Raw genomic sequence first — 26674 nt, forward strand, 5'->3', positions numbered from 1 at the left:
ACGCTACGTATAAAAAAAAATTGTGGTACTTTCTAAATACAAATATTACATTATTATCATCCACTGCATCCTCCGGGAGCAGATTTATGGATCTCCCCAACTTTTACACCATGCTTTCTGCTGTAATCGTTTTAAACTTGCATGCATTCGGACTATTACCTTCCATACAACGGGCTATTGTGTTACACACTATCCTCTACGATTATTGTTCGAAATTAGCACATTTTCATTGCAATTCGCGAGTCTGCGCGATAGCAGCACCTTGGCTATAAACTACTTTCCGCCGTTACGTATCCGCTACGTACATAAAAAGATTACGTATTTTCTACGTGGCAATGTGTTCCTTCCTTCGTTCCTACACTATCTGATATATTTTGTATCATTTCATCCCCCCAAGTTTGAAACCTCGAGCTGAGCAAACCCCGGGGGGTTGGTTCCATAGAGTTGGTAATAGTAATAGCAATAAAAAAAAAATATTATTAATAAAGGCAACTAAAAAAAGATAACAAAAAAGAAATTAAATTAAAATCAACTCCGACGCGCGCGCGTGTTGAGGGAAATAAGTATGGTGGATAAAGTGATCCATGTTTGAAACGAAAATCGTTTCGTTTTAGCACTCGATTTTACGGATATTGTAAATAACGCGAGACTTTGAATCATATTGTGAATTTTTGTGTAATAAGAGTTGCACTGTACTCAGTTGGTTACATTTATGCCTTCGCTTTTATGTAAGCACCTGAATCACGTACAGAATAGAATGGTACTGTAGAATTTTGCTAACGAATCGGATTTCGTTTTTGGATCCTTTCACTTCATAATGTGTTCGCAAATGTGATAGCAAAAATAAATGGATCGTAAGCGACTTCTCCTCCACCCGGGCAGGATTGATTGGCCCGGAATCATCTTCTACAAAACGCGGCGGTTCGAACCGGTGTTAATTTAGATTTTCATCAGCTCGACGTAGTTCGCTGGTAACATGCCGGTCAAACCGGTGCGCTCGACACGACCCGTCATCCAGCCGGCATCGATCGAATTGACCTCGATGATCAGATCGCCCTCACTGAAGCCGACCTCGTCACTATCCTGTGCCTCGTAGTCGTAGAGAGCCCGGTACACGCGCTACAAAGAGAATAAAGCGGAGGCGAAGGTATCAGTAATTGTTGGTTACAAGTTAATAATAAAGTTTAATATTAGTTAATTCAAATATCTTATTTAAACGATCTACACAAAATGTCACCCCCTTACAAATTATTTCTAGAGGATCAATTCATTTACACTTGCCCACCAAACCACATTAACACTAGCTTAGCACTGCACTAAAGAGTGACCAAAGAAAACTGAACCTTTCCTCAAGCTGCCATGACGTTATCGGTACAGCGGAACAAACTTGCGCATCGCAGTCCATATCGATGGCCAACGTGCCAACTTTGGGTTTTTGGCCTGAGCTGGAAAACAGTTTCGTGCCAACATATGTTTGTCTTATCTCATCGAGTTTGATTGCAACGCTGCAAACTAGGCTTGCAGATAGTATTTCCACCCCGAAAAAGAAAGTACAACGACACAACTTTCCGACAGGCACGCACCGGTTTACGTAGGTCGCAGCTGCGTGACACTGCCTCTTTCGGTATCCGACGACCCAACGTGCCAATTTGCCTAACAAGCGAACTCTCCTCGGCCGAAAAAAGAACGTTCTTGATAGGAACCACACGCATACACACGAACCTATGCGTGGCCACCGACGAGACTCTGGGAATGTTAAAAAACACTTTATACGCGCTTACGACAAGTTAGTTCCCATTTCACTTCCAATCGCGGGTCGGATCGTACAGGTACAGTACTTTAGCGGTGCCCATCTTTGGTCTCGTGCCCTATAAAACGTTACGTGTGCTCTGCTTGGCCAAACATAGTGGAACAGAGTGCGGTACCGATCGGTACCATCAACCATAAGTTGTGGAAGCAAAGAAGGATAGTTTTTATCCGTAGTGTATTGTGTTTTGCATGCACGATGAAGATCCCAACAAGTGTTGGGAAACGGAGCACCATGATGGTGGTGGTGCTACTGCTTGCGGTGTTGCTTCCGAGTTCCTTGGCGAGTCATTTCAATGATGATTTGGCTTCGTGTGGTTACGGTAGGAGTGTACCATCATCTGATTCGTATAATAAACATTTAAATAAACTTTTTTCCCATTCGATAGAGTTGGTATGCCCGCAGAATGAGCGACTTCAGGACACCATGCCCTGCTGTGAGCCGACCTGTACCAATGACTGTAGCAACGTCCGGTGCGCTGAGGTATACGTCCGACAGCCGACATGCGTCTGCGAGCCGGGTTACGTGCGCCATCAGGGTAAATGCATCCCCAAGTGCAACTGTCCTCCGCAACCAACAAGTCCTCGTAAGTTTATTCCCGCATGATGAACCAGAGGATGGATTTTTTTCTAACTTGTGCTGACAATCATGTGCCTATCTTGTTGAAGCATCCTGCGGTGAGAACGAAGAGCTGCTTCCATCACCACCTTGCTGCGAGCCGACCTGCACCGACGATTGTTCCGATTGCGACTGCCGTACGCGTTATGTCGACCAACCGACGTGCGTATGCAAGAAGGGCTTCCGGCGGCACAATGGCAAGTGTATCCGGGTCGACCAGTGTCCTTCGTGTGGCCCCTACGCGACACTCGCTCCCTGCGCTCCGTGCTGCGAACCGACGTGCGACAACGATTGCAGCAACGTGCTATGCATTGCCGCCTGCCAGGGAGATCCAGTGTGCGTGTGCCAGCAAGGGTACGTGAAGAACAATGGGACCTGCATTAAGCGGGAACTGTGTCCCCGCAGGACCTATGTGACGAAGCAATACTGTCGGTGTCGTGGAAAGAAAAAACCTGCCTCCGCTGTACAGGTGGTGTATCAGTATCCGGTCGCCCCGACGGCGGCACCACCGGCCACTCAGGGAGTGTGTAACTACTGCAAGCTGCCGGAACCGACCCCACCACCACCAGTGTACTGTCAACCACCGGCAACAGTAGCTCCTCCACCGCCACCGACGTACGTGGCTGTGCCCTATCCGCCAGTAACTTACGCACCACCGGTAACCTACGCTCCTCCACCGACCTGTGCACCACCAGCACCACCGCCGGTCTACCAAACCCCACCACCTCCAGTCTACCAAACACCACCCCCTTGCGGGTCTCCGACAGCAGCTCCCCCTTCGTATAACTACCAGACGCAACCCACACCATGCCCCTACGCACCGACAGCACCGAAACCGTACTACCAGCAGCCTCCGTCATCCCTGAGGGATCAACCGTACTACGCCATTCCGGCACTGCAGCAGTGCGCCTGTGCTACCGGTGTTCCGGCGGCCAGTTCACCCTGCACCGCTGGACTTGGACAACCGGTACGCCAGTACAACGTCCCGCCAATATCGTACCGAGTAAATACACCGGTTCCTTGCACGACAACCGTTGCCCCACCAAGCGCACCCTGCCCTTGCGCCCAACCGCAGCCGATCGTCTACAATCTTACCGCTCCCGTTCCCTACCAAACCGCTCCTGTTCCCTACCAAACCGCTCCCGTTCCCTACCAAACCGCTCCCTGTCCTTACGCTCAACAACAAGCCTATCCTGACCAACCGTACATGCCACAACCACCGACGACGGCCGCACCTCCACCGGTCGATGTGGCGTACATTGTTCTACCCAATGCAACAACCACGCAAGCACCGACCATGATGTGTTTCGGGGCGCTTTAACATCGCGGTGTGCCGTGCGTTTTTAAGTTAATCTAATGACCTAAGCAACTTATTTATATCGGGTGAATCACCCATCCCCATTCCTTTTTACAAAGCGAACGATTCGTGAATAAACTTGAACAAATTTTGAGCTGATTGCTGATTGCTTCGTGCTCCCTATTGAAAAAAATATGGAATCTTACCACTTTGCTCATCGATTTGCCGGTTGCGTTCGCAGCGGGAGCGGCGTACTGCTGCGGAGGCTGAATGTACTGAGGCTGCTGCTGCTGTTGCTGATGCGATTGCCGATGTTGTTGTTGTTGTTGCTGCTGCTGTTGCTGTTGATACAGTTGCTGTTGTTGTTGCTGCTGCTGGTAGAGGGCGGCCTGGGTTTGCTCCGCTACCGAGCCATAGTATCCATTAACCGGGTCGATGTCGTTCACAGAGCCAATTCGTCGGTTGTTGTTCGATGCCACTGCAAGTAGAAGGTAGCGGATGATTAGCACATTCGGGTGGGGGGGGGAAGAGATCAGACTCATTGCAATTGTCTGGTTCAATAAACGTTGGTTCCCATTTCGTCCAAGGTTTCAACAAGCAAAAGCAATTCGAAAGGTCAACTTAATAGTATAAAGCTGGTGAATTTACCTATCAGTAGAATTTTATATGTCACTGTCCGTTTTTATTGTTTCATAAATAAACGTACTACAACGTTTATTGCAACATTAGTGTCCAATGACAACCCAGTTTTAACGAAAAGAAAACATACATTCTTTCACACCAAATACCACCGAGCGATCCATCATTTACTTTGGTGGGAAAGAAGTTGCCAAGTGTGAGCAAAAACCCGTCATTGAGTGCCGATCACACACGTCATCTACCCAATGCGTGAGATCAGGGGTCAGCACACATTTCCTAAAAAGGGCCAGATGATTAAAGGCGATTTCTTCAAAGTAGTGCTGTTTTGAATGAAGTATCAACTTCCTAATAAGTAAAATTACATAAAAAGTGGTAAAAGATAAAATGTTTGACATTTTGTTGCAGTTATTGTTCGCGGAATTTTGATTTTTTTTTCAACATTTAACAGGAACACTTCGTTCAAAAATTTTAATCTCCATTTTTGGCAAGAAAACAAACCTGATGTCATGAAGAAATTTAATAAAAATTTAGATGAGGTTTTCGTATGAATCAATACAATTTTCTTACGGGCCGGACTTTGCCGACCCCTGTTCTAGACCATCCTGGTCAAACCGTCGGTTTGTTTGCTGGGGTCACAATGGTGTAACAAGTACAAACACGCTCCTGATGTGTGAACGGCACTTTTTGTTATTTACGAAATCATTCCGACCACCACCGGCATCCGGCACACATTTCCCGAGACCAAAAAATAGGTACCATCCATCAAGCCGCGAGTGTTATTTTTTCTCCGTGCGGTATAAAGTTGCCGAGTTGTGGAGCAACTGGGGAAGCAGCCAGCGTGAATATAAAAATCTCACGATGCCGTTGGGAACAAAATCCCCACAGCCAACCATCGACTGATACGGCGACGATAAGATAAGGATCGGTCGTTTGCTCGACAATGTCCGCCACTTTGAAGACGACCAACAGTATTGCAAAACAAATATACAAATTACACACCGGCAAACATCAACATTCCGGGTCCGGCGGCCGGGTGATCATGGCGAGAAAAAAGTAACCCAAAAGCGGCCGAACGTCGCATATAAACGATAAACCTGTAAACCAACGTCGTTTCCCGGGTGATGGAAGAGAAATACTGTGGCCCCAGGAAAAGGCAGCCGTATCAACACACCAAATGTGGCCGAATAAAACGGATCCACACACACACACCGCCAGACATACCTTCACGGATGCGAAATGACACATTCCATGTTGCAATCGTGCAGTGCATATAATTAAGATAAAACGGCTGAGCGGATGAAAGTAGCACTTTGCCAAAAAAAAAAAACCACCACAAAAACCGACGACCCGCCATGGGAAAAATGTGCAAAATGCAAACGACAATTATTTACAAATAAAAAAAAGCCAAACCGACTGGAATTTAAGAGAAAAACAAACCATCCATGGAAGTGAGAAACGTAAACCAAGAGATAGAGAGAACAACAACCATGATCCATAACTGAAAAAAAAACAATTCCCGTGTTCTTGCCCATAGATCGTGCAAAGTTGCGTGAGATGAATATATTTCGTTAAAATAACATTTGTTTTACTTTTTCTTGTTGAAATCCTTGACAATTCATCTCCGGTAATGTGGATGTTTCAAGGAGACAAACAAAATAAGCATTCGTTTACAATTTACAACAGCAACAGATGGCTTGTAATGCAAGACAAACGTAACGGTGGTAAAGCGCATCCCATCTCCATTGAACACACAAACATAAATAGAGTGCGATATAGACCAAAACACGAATACGACCTAGTTTAACCTGGCAACATCATCGGCGCTACTCTTCTAAATGTCAAGGGGGGTTTTGTTCTACTTGGCGATGCTTGGAGGTTCGTCTTATACTTACTGGTACCGGAGCTGTAGATCAGCGTGGCACTCTGGCGGTTCGGTTGCGGCACGTTCCGCGGCCCATCCGTGAGCGGATCGTAGTCAGCAATTTTCCCAATCCCGGCACCGGTTGCCGTGGCGGAACCTCCGCCGCCACCGCCACCGCCACCACCACCACCGTTCATGTTACCATTGTTGTATTGGTATAGGTGTTGCTGCTGCTGTTGCTGCTGAGCGTGCATTGCGGCGGCGGATCCGCCGTATTGGCTGTTGCTGCTGGAAGTGCTGTAGCGTTGTTGTGCTGATCCGTAAGGATCGACCATTCCAGCAGCTTGCTGCTGATGATGATGATGATTGTTTGCTTGTTGTGCGTGATGGAGATGTTGCTGATGGTGTTGTTGCTGCTGCTGCTGCTGCTGATGGTGGTGGTACTGTGAGCCGCCTGCAGCGCCAGCTGATCCGCCATTAGAGCGTTCCATCATGCCACCATTACCGTGAAGTTGTTGTTGCTGCTGATGATGATGATGCTGTTGTTGCTGCTGCTGCTGCTGCTGACTGTGATGATAGTGGTGGTTGTTGTTGCCCATGTGCGCAGCAGCGGCGGTGGTGCCGTTATTGTTCACCTGGTTGGCGTTCGGGTTCGGGCGGGCATAGTTATCGTAAGGGTCGTAGTACTTCTGCGTGGCTGCCCCTCCGCCTCCACCGCCGGACGGTGTGGCCGAATTTTGCAGCACCGAGTGGCGCACGTGTTCCACATTCCCACCGTTAGCGCTAGCACTGTGCTGGTGCTGGTAGGCCGCTGCCGCAGCAGCAGAGGAAGCCCCAGCCCCTGGGTAGCTTTGCTGCTGGTAGGACGCTCCAGAGGAGGCCTTGTTGTTGTTGTTGAGCTGCTGCTGCTGCTGCTGGTACTGCTGTTGCTGCTGCTGCAGTGATGCCTGGTAGTTGTTGGCCTGGTTGTGTTTGGTAATGTTGGCGGTCGAGATGATCTGAGCCTGCTGGGAGGTCGCGTTGTTCGTCGGCCCGATCGCCATTCCGCCGTTGTTGTTCACCTGCTGCACTGCTGCAGCCTGCGGTGCAACGACGGGCGGTGGCGGCGGGGGCTGATAGTGGGGTAACGATTCCGCAGCCAGCTGCTCCGAAAAGTACTCTGACTCTAGGTCGTTGTTATCTGTGTGCAGCGCGATTGCGGAGTTAAGCGGGATTGGATTAGGATCCGCACGGGGATTATTTTCCGGTGCGTTATCGGCATGTAAGCATTCGTGGGGCGCGTGCGTTCGGGTGTACATGGCGTGGCACATTGCGTTGTTCCGATCGCAAGGTGTAGTAGGTTCAGCAGCGCAAGATCATTCGTCAAAGGCGTGTGGGCGTGTGTGTGTGTGTTTTGCGTGAATCCAGCATGAGCATGATGTGAAATGATCGTTTGGATGATGTTCGCAGAACGCATATATAATCGAGCGGGGTGTTCAACACAACAACAACAACAACAACAACACAAACATGGTGTGAGGCGTATATGAAGACGAGCAGGGTGGTGGTGACACGAGCGAGCATGATGAAAGGAAAAGCAAAAGAAAAGCGCAATAAGTAAAATAAATAATTTGAGAAACAAAAAAAAAACAAAGGTTAGAGAGAGCATGTGGGAATCAGATGATTCATATACCGGCGTAAACATTAACAAACATACATCAACAATTCTACAGCGATTTGCGTGGAGAAGAGTAGATGAAAATACACACAATACCGTATTACTTGAAACGTTCCAGCACCAAAACACACTAGCTTTTTACAATAGAATCGACGAAAAATTAAAATGTTCGCTTAAAATTTGATGCTTTCTTATTGTGGGGTTGTCTCTAATTAAGGAAGACGAAAGTACTTACCAAGCCAAACGAAAACACAAAAAGGGACCATTAGATCCAAATGCAAATAACGAATATTTTCTAAATAAGAAAAGGTTCCCATAGGATGGTGGATCATTTTCCGGAGTTGATCGAGAGGTTCTGCCTAAGAAGATGAAAAAGATGCGTCGGCGCTTTCCCGAAATAATTTCAAAACAATAGCTTAAGGTCACATTCTTAAGCATGATTCTTTTCGCTTCTTGCCGAGGTAAAGACGTTTTATTATTTATGTTTTTCGACAGTAAATCATCTTCTCCACCGGCTGCGCTTCGCCCACTGTGGCTAAGTGAATTTTCTGGTGTGAAAATTCGACCTCTTGACGCTGAAGTGCGTGGGAAAATGGAATACGCGTAAGAAGCAAGGGATTCCCAAATGAATGATCTTTCTTTCCTTCCTTATGGCGACTGTCTTTTCCTCGTGCCACGTTGTACACTCTTTCCGGGGGCAAACAACAATTTATGGAATAAATTAAAGACAATTACCAAAAAAAAAGCCTACAGGTTGCACACGTCGCAGAAACCGGCAGCCGGTCATTGGCAGGCACTCCCACGCTACATTGAACGGGAAGCCCAAACACACACCACGTGTTTGGCAAGGTAGACTAAAACCAACCGGAATAAGATGTGACGAAACAATACATATTACCATCTTCAAATTCTGTCCTAATGATACGCCGCGTTCTTTTTTCTTCCGTTCTCTAATGCTACGCCTGACAAACGGCAGGTATGAACCAGGAACTATTGTACTTCGGAGGTCTTTTTTTTGGGTCTTTCCCACCCAAAGTCGCAAACAACCTTGGGGAAAAACAATCGCCACCAGCGTGCCGAACGTTGAGCCGGCTGAAAAACACTGCGGCCGGGGAAACAGCTAGTTGCAATTTGAAGAGTCAAATTTATGGCTACTCATAAAAATGCGTTTACTGTTCTGTCCCCTCCTGTGACTTCTTGCTTTCCGCTACACTCGAGGTATGCGCTTAACAAATGCCATCCACCCCGTTCGGGTGCTATGGCCAAATTGGCAAGATTCTGCTGGCCGATAGAGCCGAAAGCAAAGCCAAGAACAAGTTATTGAAAACTTTGCCAACAAACATAGCAACGTGCCTTCATTTCAAAATGTTTCGTTGCCAATGTTCCGGGTCACATTATTTGGCTTTATTTAACGTTCTTTTTACCCTGCGTTTACCGAAACTTTAACAAGCACAAAGTTGCCTTCTAATGCTAACATTTTAGGAGCGGGTGGGTGTGTGCAAAACTTTGCAGTGGTCATAAAGTACAATTAAACAGCCCCGGTACGAAACGTTCACAACTCACCTTGCGCCACACAGGTATAAAGGCAGCTTCTTTGACGCATGAACGAATAACCTTCCTGTCGCTTCAGTTCAGGCAAACAAGGAAGGCACGTTGAGTGCGGCACAAACTTTTTTCCGTTGCAAAAAAAAAAAGAACCAAAGCGGTTGAGCGAAGTTCAAACGCCAACAAACTCCAAGGGTCACCCAAAACACCGAAAAAGGTGATTGGGGTGCGGTTCCATTTCCGTGGCGTCGTTTCCGATGACTGCATTCGGCGAGAAACATCCCTCTGTTCCCCTAAGTGCAATGTGACAACATTGCTTGTGAATGCACTTTGCAGTTTCATCGTCTCCGCTTCATTTGTGTACCTCGCCGCTCCAGTGTTCAACGTACATGTTTTTCCGTGCACTCACACTCAAAGTAAACGAAAACTTGCAACCTGAAAGGGTGAGCAATCCGGAGGAAAAATTTGATGTTAAACCCCATACTGCGGGTGCCCAGTTGTCCTTTGCAGTTGTAAGTATTTTAGTGGAGCTGTTCCGGAGGTTTTCTTCTGGTAAAGAACAACTTTGTACGTCACCCTTTTCCAAATTCGACAATTGCCCACTTGACACTTGGGGAAGTCTAAATGGAAAGCGAATGCCTTAGAGCGTCGGTATTCCCAGTGGGAGAAATGAGAAAAAAGACAACATTAAAAGGAAAATCATCGAAGCGCATCGCGCCGACGGGGAAGGTTTGTCAAAGTCGGATGCCCTGCCATCTCGACGGTTTGGTTTCGAGACACACTCGAAGCCTGGAAGTCATCTCCACATAATACTTTCAACCGTTCCGACACGGTGGAAACCATGGGAAAATAAGCTGGATGCTAGCACGTTAGCGGCTGTACCGTTAGTGGCGTTGTGTCGTAACTTTTTCCGAACAATTAGGCTGGCTGCGTGCTAAGCTAACATAAACATCATACCAACGCTACCACAAATGATCGTTTTCGGATCAAGGTCGGAACGGGCGGCTAATGAGCGCATTTTCTTGCTTTATTAAATTAAAGCCGAATAACATTAAATTATCAAGTTTGGATGTTCAATCACACGCTGTAAATTCAAATGCCATGGCACAATAAAACCCATCTTCACAAATCATTCAGCGACCCGACGGAGCATAACAGTTTAATTCGACGCAAACAGAGAGAAAAAACCAGCTACGATAGTTTAGAAACATCCGCTGCCGGCATGTACGTTTCCATGTGTTTCAAAAAAAACGTTTTATTCAACATTTTGCTCGCCGATGTTTCAACTTCCCTTCACTACACAAAAAAACAAACTCCAAACCGTATCGCCGCAATGATATGTCCAATTTGTTCACAAAGCTATGTTTAGTAATCAGGCGGCGTTTGCGTTATTGTGACACCAAACAAAAATGACAGCAATACAACGTCTTTTTCTTCACTCGATAAACACAAGTCCATGTGAGAGAAAAAAAAAAATAAACACCAAAACGGATTGTGTTAGAAATCTTGAACAGCTGACCGTTTCTTGCCCATGGTCCAGCTTCATCAACCGTTGGTTTCGTGGTACAGCGCATGTTTACATCACTTCCGGTCGCAGGTTAAATTGTGTTACCATCGCATACATTAAACGGTTTATTTATGTCTCAGTTTCGTTGAAACATCCGCATTGGTGAGGCGTCTTGAAAGGCAAACACGTGCATACGGAATTAGTTCAGCTGATCCCGGAATTGTATTAAGGTCCGGATGTAATCTGAACACACATGTTTAAGGAAACGCATCTGGTCGCGGGGTGAAATTTTACTTTCATAGATTATCTAATAGCAAAACTGAAATTTTATGCTATTTCACGAAGTTTGACTTAGTTGACTGTTTAGAAAATTTGTTTTAATAGAACCTGGTCTACACCTCGGGCAATTGCTTATTTTTGACCACTTCAACAAATATGATTTCCTGTTGCTTTATTCTACCATTTTCCATTTACCTTATCGTATCTTAAAAACCTCCACCGAAACCAAAACGTAGCAAATCGTACAGAAAAAGAGACAACCCCAAACGAAAGCATCCATTTCATTAGCTAAAAAAATGTAATAAACGCGAAACATAATAAAATAGAAATCCTCCAGATACCCTTCAACAAAAGTCAAGATATCTAGACCATGTTCCTGCCGTTCAGGTGCCCGGCCGTTACTCACCTTTGCTGTCGATTATTTCCGTACACTCCCGCTGCCGCTCCATGGCCGCCTTCTTCTGCAGATCGCCATGGTACGCGACGTTAGAGATGTTTTTCGTGTTCTGCTTAATTCGCAACGTTTCCGGATCATCGGCGACCTTTTTTTCCGGTGGCAGAAGAGTGAAGATTTTCCCGTTGTTTTTGTTTTTGCGTCAACAGTGGCGGTGTCATCCCGAGGTTTGGTGCAACGAACGGAGAGTGAAAGGAAGAAACAAGAAAGAAAAATCAGTACACACGTGCCTAAAATGGTGGTGCGGGTGTCAAAATATTGGGCGAAAGAAAGGAAAAGTTGATCGCGAGCTCCGTGAGAAAGATCTGGAGAGTTTGGCACGAACTCCGTCCGGTTCGGTGGTCAAAAGCAGGCATGGGGAGGGGGGGGGGGGGGGGGGGGGGGTGGTAATGCGTGTGTGCTACATTGAATTAATTGAAGTGAGCAATCCCCGGTAAGCAGACAATCATGTCCTACATATCCGATCCGAGTGGGCCCCCGCGGGAGGAAAAGCGGGGGGGGGGAAGTGATAGGCCAACACCACGGTATTGATGTTGTTGATGAGGAGGATTTCTTTTCCTTGATTTTCTTCTTGATCACTTCCGTTGCCACAGGCATTCCCCCTCCCCCCGATGCACCCATCAACTATTTCGATACAACGGACGTTCGTGCCTCTTTTGGCAAGTTGAATCGAGAGTGAGTGCCCTGCCGAAAGTAATGGCTTGCAATTAAGGTGAAAAAACATGGCCATTATAGCACCCCGGACTGGAGGAGACTGGCCACCACTTCCCACAACAAGCGCAACAAAGCAACAAGTACGAGAAAGCTGCAGGTAAGAGATCGGATGTCTCAACGAAGGGGAAAGAACCGAGGGAGAAGTAAAAGTTGCATTTGCATGGCTTGGATTTTAAATTTCAAATCAATGGTAACGAGTACAAGGCAACGAATTGGCAGTGAAAGTAATTATACGCACAATATGCATTGATACTGTTCTGGAAAAGATGCTGCCGATGGAGAAAATACCAGATTTTTGGTTTTTCTTTTGTACATCGTCTATGAATCAAATACTTTGACGGGCGAATTTTTTAGTACAAATTTACAATGACGGTTATCGAAACTCAGGACATATTACTAAACAACGTACAGGAAAATAGAAAGTTAAATAAGAAAAGAAAATTGGGTCGCAAATAGAAACGGCCGATAAAAAATGAACAAAAGACTTGAGCTATCCATAAGCGACGAACCTCATCAAATACTGCGATCAATAATTAATTCTCACTGCTGTTAACACGAACGTTCTAATATCTTTGCAAAATAACGCTTGAGTATCGTTTGCAACGGTCGTTTGAATCTTACCTGCGTCACTTTTCCTTTCAGCTTCTCGAAGTCAGCGTGATATTTGACGTTCGATTGGATTTTGGTATTTTCGGCGATGCGCTTGAATTCCGGCGTTTCCGCGATCGTTGTAGCTTTGGCTTTAGGAATATGTCTGTAAAGGAGGAAGAAAATGGGAGAAAATGTAGGCTCACCGTTTGCTTATGCTGTATCAAATTGAGAGTTCAAAATGTCAAAATGTAATTAGAGTATAGCTTGTGCTTAATTTAAAGTGTTTTATACTTTTATGAATTAATCAAGCACGCAGACTCTGTTCACAATCCGCTCAATTGCCGAACGTGCATGGAATAACGATTATCAGGACGCACCTTAACCATTCACAAGCAAATCGCGTGCCACTGCAAGACATCCAAAGCCAAGCAAACTCGCACACCCGGCGAGGGGTAGAACCGACGACCAGAATCGGGTGCGTACAGACAACAAACAGATTGCACCGGCACGCAATCGGCCACGCATGTGTGCAAGCCTTCGCCTGCCTTTGATGCTTATAAGGCGGCGCGCAACATGCTGCCGGTGCCATATAAGTGCGTTTTTGGGGTGTACACACCGTTACACTCAGTGGGGCATGCAATCTCGATTAAGCAGCCTGTGCTTATTACATGGCTTAACTGGATGCATCTGTCGGGCAGAGGAATAACTTCTTCGAATCTTCGTCAGACGCGTTACCATATTTGGTCTTGGCTTCCTCCAGGGATCCAGAATCCAACGAGCTCCATGTTGGCCTTGGACGGAAGTTGAAGGGCACGCTTCAAGATTATTTTCCAAGTGTTGCCTAGTCTGAATTTAAGACGATTTCGAATTTCTAATTTATTGTAAATTATTTATTGCGATTGGGATGCTTGTGTCATGAAATAAAACCGCTATATATTTGTTTTTTCAACTCTTATAACAATTATATATATATATTTTTTTTTATGTGGCACGACATCCCCTAGTGGGACAAGGCCTCTCTCCGAAGAGAGTTTGTGTGACCGAAAGACGGTATATTATAGATCGGTTGTCAGCCGTTCCTAATACCGGAGGGTGCCAGACTCGAGATTCGATCCCACACCTGTGGTGTGGTGTTTCCTCGCGCTAATATAACAATTATAACAAATGCAAAATTTAACACCTAGTTCTGCATTAATATTTTTAACAGAAATTAGTAAAATATACATCATATATTCAAATAAATACTTTACATAGATGGCATACAAAAACCATATTATATTTTTTCTGGATGCAGAAAAGCATATTCTAATGTATTCCATGGCCATAAAACTGCAGTGTTCGCCCACATCCACAGTTGAGGACGGTGCACCAACGGCCACGGTTGATTGTTCGTTCGCCACTGAATGGAGCTCCATTCATCACGGGCATTCATCAAACTCATCCCGGCAATTGGTTGGGGGAGGGGTGGCGAGCGGGGTGGGGATTTGTGGGTGGCTGGATTAAATGTAGAGCAGTAGCAGCAGCAGCATATCTTTCACTTCCGCTCCAAATCGCTCGGACGCCTCCGCCCTAAAAAGTGTGCTGCTGCTGCTGCTGCAACAAAGTAAGTGCTTCGCGGAAACAGAGAAAATTTTCAGTCAACTGAATAAGCAAACTACCACCGACTGCCTAAAACGAATCCCGACGAGCGTCGCATTACAATTAAGAGATATGAGCGGATTTCCGGCGCTTGGAAAACGCCGGCCAGAATGGATGCGCGTCTGGATGTGTTATTCCTACGAGAAGGTGTGGGGAAGTAACACCTATTCCATGCATTCTGGTTTGAAGACATTCATTCAAGAATCAAACGTCGACGAGCAAGTGGGAGTGAAAACTGAAAAAGGAAAAATTAGCATAGCGTGCTTATGTGCGTTTCCGTGCGACTGAATTGTTTCCCATTTTTCACTCCTCGTCTGTTCGCAAACCCGAACCGGTGCGCGGATAGATAGATTCCGTTACAAGATTCTCGCTTTAATGTTTCTTTATTTTCCACTCATCCCGCACACGAACTTTTATCACAACAGAACAATCGGAAAATATGCAGACATTACAGAACGATCGCCCTTCAGTCCGGGGACACGGAGCTAACACGGCGGACGAATGCACTTTCATGTGCGGCATCATCATGCGATGTTTGCAGCTCGACGTTAAACGTTCCCAGTCGTCCCTTTTCCACCACACAAAACGCATCTATTTTTCATATTTTATCCGTCCCGCTTTTTCCCTCCGACCCGTCCACCCAATGTTCCATCCAGACGTGTGGGCCTGGGCTGGCCTGGGCGTTCGAAAATGTGTTCATTCATTCGCAAAACACACGCACTCGGGCACATATATATATAGCTACGGCCGGTTAGAACTTGCCGGGGATTTACTGATGCATGGAGCAGAGCCTACCGCATGCCATCCAGACACGCTTTGGAAGCGGTATCCAGACAGACAGACGACTCCGGCTCCGGAATGGAAAACCGTTCCAGACGCTCGCCAGAATCGTTAGCGAACGGAAACGGAGGGGTGCGATGATGGGGGAGGGGTCCGCACAGTTGTGGAGGCAAGAATCGCAAACACTGGAATAAAGTATTTGCATCAATTTATTGAATTAGTTTAATTAACTTATTATCCACGGTTAACTTATTATCCAAGTCCTGTCAAGAAACCTTTGTCGAGAGATGTCATTAAATTATCGACTTTTTTCGCAATAGATTACTCCCCGCTGTGACTCGATTAATCGCGCATCACTGTAGATAATGACAAATGTTCGTGGACGGCGAGGCAACCTAGGCGACCCGATCCAAATGAGAGCGCCGGAACGGAACACCCGATATGAACCGAGCATTTTCTTACTTTATTTTTTTGGTTTCATTCGACGAATTGAAATAAATTGAATAATGATGCAGCGGGCAGGTTTTTGTTTCACTTTCCTAATGGCACCACGGAGAGCACGCACCACTCATCGGGCTCATGATAAAACCCCATCGTGGACAAGACAACCTCCTAGTGCCAGAAGTGCATCGATTCGCTCGACGGGGGAAAGTGCGAGAAGACCATAAATTAAGCCAACGCAAAGATTCTGGCATGGGCATTATGAACGCATGTGAGTAAGTGAGCGGGGAACCCAACGTCTCGGTGTGGGCGTTGGAAAAAAGGAAATGCCATGGAGTGCGATAAATAATAAATGAAAGTAATGACAGGGCTTCCCCCAAAGGGTTGGCGAGATGGAAGTGAGCTGGAAGTGAAATAAAAGTAATACAAAAAAAACATAACGAAGGGAATAGCATGAAAATGATGAGGTTAAAACGGATGAACCATTTCAACACTGCGGGCCAGGTTTTGCCAGCGAAACATTTAGCGCAAATCAATTTTACGACCCCTTCATCACCATCACCATCATCATCATCATCATCTAGCTGAGCTCAATGTTCACTCATTCGCTTTGCAAACTACCTTGGGCTAACTGAGGCACGGTAGCCCGGTTTTCCGTCCGGGATAGTTTTAGGCCTACATTTTTGGAGCCCGCTTCGGACGATCGTGACGTGGTGGTTGATAACGGGATGCGAATGATGTTGAACCGTTCGTAAACCGCAAGATGCCCATCGACCGAAGGGTCCCGCCGAATGGAATGCACACGCGATGGTGGCGTAGGGCGTACTATGGTGGTAATGGTGGAAAATTAGGTGACCAACAGTTACAATCGGTCACTTCGCTTTCGAACGATCCCCCTCTCTTCCAGCAGTTTTGCCCTAGAAATTTAAAAGAAAAAGAGAACCAATTTTCTTTGTTTTCGAAAATGCCTAAAAACCGCAATGCATCAGTGGGTTTTTAGATCATCTCGAAGGGTTTTCCTTTACAAAATACATTTTACTAGAGTTTGGATACAAAACAAACCCTCCAATTTTGAAACTTTCTACATAAACAGAACCTTTTGCATTCTCTTTGTAGATAAAAATCAAGAAATAAACAACAAACTGGTGGGAAAAAATAGAGTCCACAATAGATTTTCTCATTCAGTCTCGGTTCCAACCGTTACACTTTCCTCCAGTTTTGGACCGGGGTCTTTCTTTCCCAGTGCACCACCGCAGAGTTGCCAGTAACAGTGACCCAGTAAACTATGACCTTTTGTCAATTATCAACATGCAATGGGTGTTTTCCGGCGTCGGCGGTTACCCCCACGACACAACGTTTGTCATCTTTTGCCGATCGAAGACCAACCATAGAGACACGAAAACGAAAAAGCTAAATAGAGTAAAAGCAAAGGTTTCACACAACCACGGAACTGAAGAGGAGGTGTGTTTGTCAAGGAACAATGTAGTTGAGAAAACCCCGTGTTGTAAAATTGTAAAAATAACAGAGCGTACGGAAGGCCAGTTATCAGCAGAAACCATCGGTGTTGGAAAACCCCTTGCCAATGCGCCAGTGTACGAGTCTTGCATACGATAGTATGGGAAGGTTGCGAAATCGATAGAACCGTCCTCTGGCCGTAGGATAAAAGTGAAACATGGCATCGAAAATCAACACTTGCATGCACGTGCCGTTCGGGAAAGTAGGACCTAAGGTAGGAACCCGGGCTAGAATAGGCACTAGTGTGACGATCGATAAACGGTACACGGCCATATAAGTGCATTACTTTGCAACGGAACTCCACTCCCTGCCCCACACCCCCCACACTCACAAACCGACCACAGGTGCGGATTGCAAATTGAACGAGCAAAACCGCACATCACGAGAATTCGTCGCTCAACGACGGACGGACGAAGGATGCCGGGACTGGGAAAGTGTGTCAAATGGGCAGCTAATCTAATGAAGAATAAAGCTTTGTGTGAGGCTAATCTAACCCAGGCTCGGGGGTATGGCCTCAAACGACCGTAGCCGCAGGCTGTAGTAGATGGTGTCTGCAGCGATAAATAATCGTGCCGCTCGATGTGTGTTGACCATTTTTGGGCAACATTTGCTTGTTTGTCCTTCGACTGGCCCAACAACAACCACTGGAGGTTTGGGTGATTTATCGCGCGTGACTGGTGTGTGCGTCTAACGGGGGATTAGGCAAAACAAATTGTCCAGCGGCAGCGAGATTGGAAATCGCTCAATTTGTACCGATAAATCATGCTCTCTATGAGGTTCTGGCACGTTTAAGTAAACCGTTTTATGTGTAGTTTATAGTGAGGACTTTTCCGTTACCTGCAATATTCATGCCCATGAAGTTATAGATCTGCAGTAATCGATGAAGCTAACCTCATTACGACAAAAGAGTTACGCAAACTGCGCCATCCAGTGCTTCTAAAGAAAAGTGACCTATATTTGGCTGTCAGAAGGTTTTCATGTCGCAGGAAACTTCAATTTCCTTGACGTTATATGTGATTTCTGAATAAAAGGTGTTTACAGTAAGAGCATCTCCAGGGCATTCGACCAAGTTCAGATGGATAGGATTCTGGTTCTGAATCGGTTCGAAATTAAAAAATTATCAATAAGTACTTGTTCGTAACAGAAGTAGTAAAAATAACCATAGATTGCTACATTAAAACCGAATGATGCACAATTCCAACGAAAACAAGAAAACCTAAATAACCGACCGTAATTAACATTCTTTTCTAACACCTCTTCCGCTCCACCAAACTTGTCGAATTTCTAACGCTCTCTTCTTCTAAGGCTTATGTTGGTAACGGCTCGCTGTTTTGGGTGGAAATATGGGAAAAGAAACCGTTGGAATGAGTAGCATTCCTTTCTGAGAGCTGTGTGTTTTAGTGAGGATGAGTGTTTTCGTGCCCTACAGACCGGTGAGCGCACTTCCATCGGTACACGATGGAAAACAAATGAAAAAAAACCCACCGGGAAACGGAGGAAAACTCTTTCCAATGTGCACACAAAACCACCACCACGAGATCGGGTTGCCGATAAAACAAATGATCGTGATCTAGCGGATACTTACTTCTCCCCCAGGAGGGTGTCTACACCAACAAGTACCGGGAGTTACTGCCTCACTTGGCCTCGCGCAGTTGCTCATCAGATCTCGTGGGGCTTTTATTTTTATCCATCTCAATCGGCAGTGGGTGTGGAAGAAGTAAGCAGCAGAGAATGTTTTCGTTCACGCTTTTCTTCCGACATTTCAACCACACAATCAGCTCCCAAACGAACCCTTTTATGGCATTCCGGTACGTTTCGGGGTGTTGTTAAGTCAGTCCGGTCCTGGCTTAGATCGGCCGCAAACACTGCCGTAACCTTAATAGCGATGGGTTCGAGAGGTAAGGAGAAATAAAAGTTTTCTCTGGTACTCGGTGGCGCACCGGCGCAAAGACACTCCACTTTTATGGTTGTTTATGCGTACTGCCATTAACACCAGCAGCAGCCGTCTAAAAACAACAAATTGGAACTACAACATACTTGCTGTGTACCTTATGGTGGGCTTCTCCGCATTGTGAACAAGATGTGTGAAACGTTTAAGTACCTTAGCTTATTCCGACATTCAGGTACATCAGGCGCGTCAGGTTTAAGTTTTAAGAGGACTCCTTCCGCTGTACAGTAGTCTCCCAGATAAAGCTACTCCCTTGCAACAGATGGAAACTTCTGCATAAATGGTTTTTCCGAGTCGCGTCCCGGGCCGGAAGAAGCAATTCTATATTTCACGCCTCGGTCAAAGTGCCACAATAGGTGCCTTTCATGCCCAGGTCTAATGAAGCGTTCATGGTGCGTACATCTGGTGGACTGACTTCCTGGTATTATACACCAACGCACCGTAGATTAGTCTAGCCATGGCCATGGGTCTTAGCTTCTCGTACACTCACCCGTCTAGAGCTATGTTCCTTACTGACTTTACTCCTGCTTCGGATGAACGTGACGAACACGAGGTTGAAGGGCTGATCCCACTCATCTTGACTCTCTTGCACTCAAACAAGGTGCCCGTCAGCACATAAATCTTCATGAATTTGTAAGAATTGCTGCTCCTCGGGCTGCTGCAGACCCAACAAACTGCGGACATTGAAAATTGTCGAAACACGCAAGGCAAGTGAGTGGTGTCGAGCGGATTCAGTTGGCAATTAGTTTTGTAGTCTTCCTACGACAGCGAACCCATCATCGCGGGCAGCTAAATTTGGATGTAATTAGATTCAATTAAAATTATTCTCCGCGATACGCCGTCCAGCACAGGCAGCAGTTTTCAGCTGGGGGGAGATCATTCCGATGGCCGATGGAGGTTATGCGATGCGACGACACGCGACACGGCCATCATCATCCGGGCGAACAGGCACTAAAACATGGCCCTGGTCTCTCTGTAAGACTCGTGCGCCGCACTGCCTGTCCCCGACGACGAGACGAGATCCAGTTTGACAAGTTCCAAAGACGCCCGCGGCGGGCGTGAAAAGTTCAATGGACCTGTGGCGTATGGGCGAGAAGCATTAGTCCGTAAAAATGCCATCAATTTAGGAAATTAAACGCATGTCACCACGATACTGCATACTAGTCGGCGAACTAAGAGGCCTCACGGACAGGAATCAAAAACCGGCATGTTGTAAGGTCAAGGGACCATCAACAATTGCAGGTCAACGCTGTTCGTCATTCGTGGTCATACCGATTGCCCATCTTTTCCCGACGCAATGCAGATGTTCTCCATACGATGGACATGGCCATCATTGAAAACCTACCATCAACCCATTACAACACCATGGATAAGATAACATGCCGGAACAACTATAACATTGCTGCACGCCGTGTGTGACAGTGGAAAGGAAAAGCCAGCATCCGCCGACCGAATCTAGCTTCCGAATAAGACCTTTGGCACGAGTCCAAATTGGGAGGGTCAAGTTGGCTGGTTCTTCTGCATTGTGCGAGTTAAGAACAAAAACACGAACGAACACGATGTAATGAAGGTATGTTAACGCAACGCTCTAGCTACCAGCATGGAAAGCCGAATGTAAGAAGAATGAAAATCAACATTGTATTGCAGTGATACAATGTCTGCAGCAGATTTAATCGCATGTATTTTGGCAAACCGTCTTAAACTTCAATTTTGCAGAACAAGTTTTATGGAAACTGTTTCTTGGCGGTTGCTTCCAACACAAAATAGCTCCTATTCCGTTCTCTGCTAATTTATCGAGTTACCGAATTTTGTCAATTTCCACCAGGACAGATTGTGAGAGTTAGGATCGATTTTCCGTCGCTTACCAATTACCCTGGAGGGAAATCGAAATTCTCCGAAAACCCGCAACGTTCATTACCGCCGCGCTTCAGACAGTCCGCAGAGTGCGAAGAGTCGGGTTTGCACATTCCCGTGGGGTCATTCGGTTTCGTTTCGCGACGCTGGAATCCCCGCCGCTACAGCATGATGCAGCCATGATTATTAAATCATCATGTACCTTCAGGAAGAGTGCATTGGATTTGCCCTGAGTTCCACAGTTCTGTCTCTGTATCTGTCTCTCTTTTGCTTGCGATTTAAAACATCCGATTTGTGGAGGTATTCGCGAGTGCTCAAACTAGTCAAGCCAAAGAAGCGTGGAGTACGGCACAGGCCAATGCATTGCCAGTCATTGCCATGGCAAAAGGCAACAGTGGCGTTGCATTGCTACCGGTGCAGGAAAGTGCATCGAACTTTGTGCCCTTGCGACGGAACTTCGTTCCCTTAGCACTTACCGGATATGCACGCGAGCGTCAAGAGGTCTGACGACGGTGGTCCTATCTGAGAGGGAGGTGGGTGGCGGGTGCATCTATCTTTCGCCAAAAAATCGTGCCCAAACATGGATTATGCTACTAAGCAGGAGAAGGCATAAACGAAACGGAATATTCTCCTTCTTTTTTTTTTGTTGAACGCCCCCTTTCGGTCGACGGAAAGCCGGCCAAATACGTTTTTACTCCCATTAGTGCTTGGAGCACTCCAGAAAATAGCAGACTGGCAGCGCGATAAATCGAGTGGGTTAAAAAGAAAGAGAGCTAGGACTGGACGGAGTGTGGCGGCTTTATTTATGGAAGTGAAACAGATTTCTGTTTATACTTAGCGGCCGGCTCGAAACTCCTGTCCTCACCTTTCCCTCCTCTCGACCAACCGAACGCAGCATGATGGAGATGAAAAACAGAAAACCCGCAACCAAAAACGGTGAGGGGGATTCGGGGCAAAACAAACACTCACTTTGCGGAAAAATTGCTCGTGCAGGCTGTGTTTTTCACAAATCTCACTAACTTTATCTCATTCTTGCCAATGGCGGCGCTTTTGTAAGAGTAAACAAATCTCACGCTGCCGGTGTGTGTACGCTGTTTGTAGCGAAATGCGTATGCTATCAAAAAATGATTGAGTAATCGAACAAATAAGGAAGTGAACAAACCAATCTATTTCAAGCCTAATGACGCACGCATGATCTCATCCCTGTAGTAGTCAACCAACTTTTAACAATAGTGTGAGGAAAACTATAAACAAGTCCCTACTTGCCTGCTTTTGTTAATTTTGTCTCAAATATTGACTCAGATTGACTCATCAAGCGTTCTTTCCACCCCCGTGGGTGCATAAATTAAAAACTTGAACACTTGCAACAGCTGACCCAATGCTTTATTCACAAGCCTGTGTGTTGGAGACAAGAGGCCTAGCCGTGCTGTTGTCCATCAGCTGTCACTCGACTGGGCAGTGTCGTCTTTGGCTCTATTGCTTACATTGTGCCTCCGCTTATCAGCTGTGAGTGAATCACTACGCGGTTACGTGGATGGAGCAAAAACACACCAGAAATCACGCGCCCCCCAACAATCTGGCTAATTGGCGAAACAATCGCCATTTTGTCACCTTCAAACAACACACCACCCCCGTTGCTGCTGCTTCTAAGCAATTCCGTGGAAATGGCCAGTTTTGAAAAATAAACCACTTACCACACCGATTGCTTCACACGCCGCAAATGGATCGTAAATGGATCCCTTGCGGTTGAGCCCAAGATGCACCCCATCATTCGATACGAGCAACCCCCCCGATGGATGTTTATTTGTTTGTTCGCCTCGGACCGCCGGGTTTGTCTGTGGCGCACGCGGGGTGGTGTTCCTTCGCGTTCGTGCCTTCGAAATGTCATAACCGAGTGCACATGAATATACGTACCAAACAAACACACCGCACACATCGCGCCGCGCGTTATGGAATCAATCAGCTAGGTCAGTTAAAAGTTCAGCCCGCTGATAAAAATAATGGGCGAGAAAAGCGGAGCGAAACCAGATAACACAAATAAACCATTTACCCCACAAATGTCTGATTGCTGAAACGTGTGCTGGACCGCGTCCGAGAAAACGGGCTCCGAACTCCTGATTAGAGTGGAGTGTGTGCCAGGCGGCATCGGACGTTGCAGAGGAATATTTTTGTAAACTGTCGTTGCCGCTGCGACAGTTGTTGACGAATTGAGCAGGATCTGACCATCAAGGGGAGACTCCATCAGACGCCGTGGGGAGTCGTCTCGCGTTCAATCTTCACCCGTGGAACACGTGTGTGGTCGAGCTATCAGCGATATCAGAGGATTGTAGATGTCTACAGACTAGTGTGTTTTGGACAAGTGGCCATCTTTGGAAATCAGAAACAAAAGTTAAACTTGACACGTATAGCAATTTCTCTAGCGGCATTTCAATCGCGTTTTGAAATTCAAAATTCAGATGTTGAACAAATTTATAAGAAATAACTAATTGTTGGAAACTGTTCCAACTCTGTGCAAATGGCAAAGAACACAAGAAATTTCATTAGGAACCGCTGTTGTGCGGAACCAAAAAATTAGTCTTTACTTCACCACTGATGCTTGCACAATCGCTCATGGCGCCCAAACGACCGACGAAGCCGATGCCAAGGGTCATCGATCCTCTCGATCAGCCGATCCGTCAGCTGATCGATGAAGTTCCCTTTTTCGCTTGTCACTTTCACCGGGAACTGTGTTTTGGCGGAATTGACAGCTGGCGTTAGAAGCAAAAGTGATTCTAACACTAATAATTGGATGATAAAGAAAATGATTAAAAAATATTCATTGACATAAATGTAATTGAAGCAGTAATGTAAAACAAAAAAACTGTGAAGAAAGCTGTTGAATATAAATCAGAACAAGACGATAAAAAAGGAAGAGTCTACTGCTAGCATGTTTAGATCAAAAAGACTCTTCTGTTGTTAATACAAAAATGAAATACAAGAAGCGAGTAGTACAGACCATTCAAATAATTGCACTCACACAGATACACTTCCTTTGGGTTGGGGCTCAATAATAAGGAAAGTTAGAGAGAAAATGGTGCAAAAAAGCGTCATCACCTATTTTGTACCAGCAGCAGCACACGTTTGTCGCTGAGATTCGTTCAATCATTTTAAACGACCCCCCTAAGTCTTTGGCCAAGATGGAGAGTAATTGAACACCCCAAGGAGGACTTTCTCTTTAATGATCGCACGATGGCAGTCCGAGGAGGAGTCTTGGGGGCATGTCGAGACCGGGGCCAGTTACACTTCCGCCGATCGAATGACGTTGGAGGATCACGTCTTCGGTGCCAACATGATTCCACCGAAATCATCAGTTCCCCCCACCGGTTGAGAACGTTGCATAAGCAATCACGAACGCACATCAATCCCCTATTCGCCGGAGGTTTCTTTCCGCCACCTGGGAAAATATTGCCCCAACATCTCCGCCACCCATTCGTAGAACAACATTTATCTTCACTCGCCTTCACCTTTTCCACCGAGTGAATGATACCGTTTCGGTACACAATGCGGGCCCCAGTGTCTGCCCCATCGTCAAACAGGACGCAGACGGTTCGCTTTCCGTGACGGGCGTGTGTGCAGCAATACAACGGTCGACCTGCCTTAACTAGGGAGCGGTTGCTGGCGTCTTCTGGCGTGCACAAACATTACAGCGACGCGTCCTTTCGCGTACGTACAGCTGCTGCTCCGGATTGTGTTTGCGCCCGTTGCGGTGGAAAGCGCCAGGAAATTCCAACCCCCCCGGGGCCATCGGAGCGAGAGTGTGTGCTAAAGTTCAACCGATTTTCTATTGCCTTTCTTCCCGTGGCGGGCGACCTTTTCGGGAAAGCGGCAAAACGGTAAATACGTGCACGTGCCGCGCGGCGCAATCTCGCTTCACTTTCGGTAAAATAGAAAATTGTTTTCACCGATCAATCGGAACCAAAAACCCCGAGCATGGGAGGGACGGTCGGTGGTGTCGGGAAAAGGAGCGAAAGAAGGTGAAAATTGATACCTTCTCCTCGGGAGACGGCACGATTTGCTCTGGGTGCAAGCCGGTGGGGTGGCAAGTTTAGTGCTGGCTTTTAACATTTGGAGTTGGTGGTCGAGTTCACTGGCGGAATGTCCGGCTTCTTTTGAATGTTGTTTTGTTTTCTCCTTTGGTACATTTGGTCTTCGACATGGTATTATCTAGTCGGTGATAATCTAATACTAAATAAATATCTATACATAATATTACATACTTTTATATCACTTCAATGCAATCCAATGAATCATAAGACGTATAAAAATAGTTCTCGAGTGGTGCAAACATTGTTTGCCAAGAAATAAACCGAACAAATAAAGACTACCATCGACCTACACGTGACGATAACGGGGGGGATCCATTTCCTGGGAGCACTAAAGGAGATTAAAAATGCTCCACTACTGTTGACAAGTCTTACCATCGACGACGAACGACTTAGGTGACATTTGGAAGTCGTGAGGGTCTTTGGAATGGGTAGCGAGAGATAATCTGAAAAATGAGCCATTTGACATTTGGTTTCCGTGGTGCGTAGAGAGGAACATTTAACCTTTCGATATTTGGACAGCTGGATCAATTGCGGTTATAATTGGATCACGTTGTGTCTGTCTTAATTTGTAATTGATGAATTGAGCATAAAGTAAGTGTGCCCCAAATCATCACCAGCGTGAAATGAGGCTCTGATTGTGTAAATATCACCAACGCATTATCCGTGAAGCCATGAACACACACAATATGCAGAGATAATCACAGACAATTAAAGTCAACCATTATGTAAAGCAAATAAAACGAAACGAGTGAACGCCTTAAATTAAACGCTGGTTGTAATTACGAGACGGGGAAAATTATCATCTGCTTAAGGTGATAAATTTTACCGACACATCGAGGTATTACTTTGGTCAAGAATGATACGGCGGCGAAAGGGGAAAATTACAATGTGGTAAGAATCTGCGGAGCTCCACCCGGTTCGGCTTCCATTTAAACTCGCCACAAGTAAACCGATCAACTTGGTCGCGCCGATCGTGACCTGAAACACCTCCGCGTAGAAGGCTCGGTTCATGTTGATGTTGGGCACCCGCCATTACTCCTGCGAGTTCCAGCTTTTGGACAACTTATCCACGAATTCGACAATTAGGGCACAGCTGGCGAAACACACGGGAACACTACTTCCGTGTATATTTGCTATCGAAGCAAACAGAAACACCACGTTGCGATGAGGAGCTATAATTTATCGCACACCCCCCTCTGGTGTACTGAGCGGTGACCTTTGCTGTTTTCCGACGCCAGCGTGTATCTGTACCATTAAGGACCGTTTATCAAACGGCCAGAGCCGTGGCCAAAGATTTAAACTCGCTAGGCGTCGACCTAAGTACTTGAGGCATCGATCGGTTTCCTAGGTTATTATGGCCGAGTGGCGGTAGCCGTTTACGATCTCATTAATATCCGCCCGGTAGACTAGAGGAAGTCGTCATGTTTGAGGGTCAGGTTCTGTC

The 26674-nt window shown here is 46.2% G+C and overlaps 1 protein-coding gene across 5 annotated transcripts in view; it reads right to left on the minus strand.

Moving 5' to 3' along the window:
- Positions 1-842: 842 nt before the first annotated feature.
- Positions 843-26674, minus strand: part of LOC131281933 (LIM and SH3 domain protein Lasp) — a 42873-nt gene continuing 17041 nt past the window's right edge. For 4 of the 5 annotated variants that reach the window (XM_058311302.1, XM_058311304.1, XM_058311303.1 and 1 more), the window contains 5 exons: positions 13000-13132; positions 11617-11752; positions 6254-7402; positions 3929-4200; positions 843-1119 (listed from right to left, as the gene is read on the minus strand). In XM_058311302.1, coding sequence (XP_058167285.1) covers positions 940-1119; positions 3929-4200; positions 6254-7402; positions 11617-11752; positions 13000-13132 — 1870 coding nt within the window. In that variant the 3' untranslated portion in view covers positions 843-939. Of the gene's footprint in view, positions 1120-2530; positions 2566-3928; positions 4201-6253; positions 7403-11616; positions 11753-12999; positions 13133-26674 lie in introns of all 5 variants that reach the window. The other variant, XM_058311305.1, reaches the window with a different exon arrangement.

Source organism: Anopheles ziemanni, chromosome 2 (genome assembly GCF_943734765.1).
Source record: "Anopheles ziemanni chromosome 2, idAnoZiCoDA_A2_x.2, whole genome shotgun sequence".
NCBI classification, from domain to species: domain Eukaryota; kingdom Metazoa; phylum Arthropoda; class Insecta; order Diptera; family Culicidae; genus Anopheles; species Anopheles ziemanni.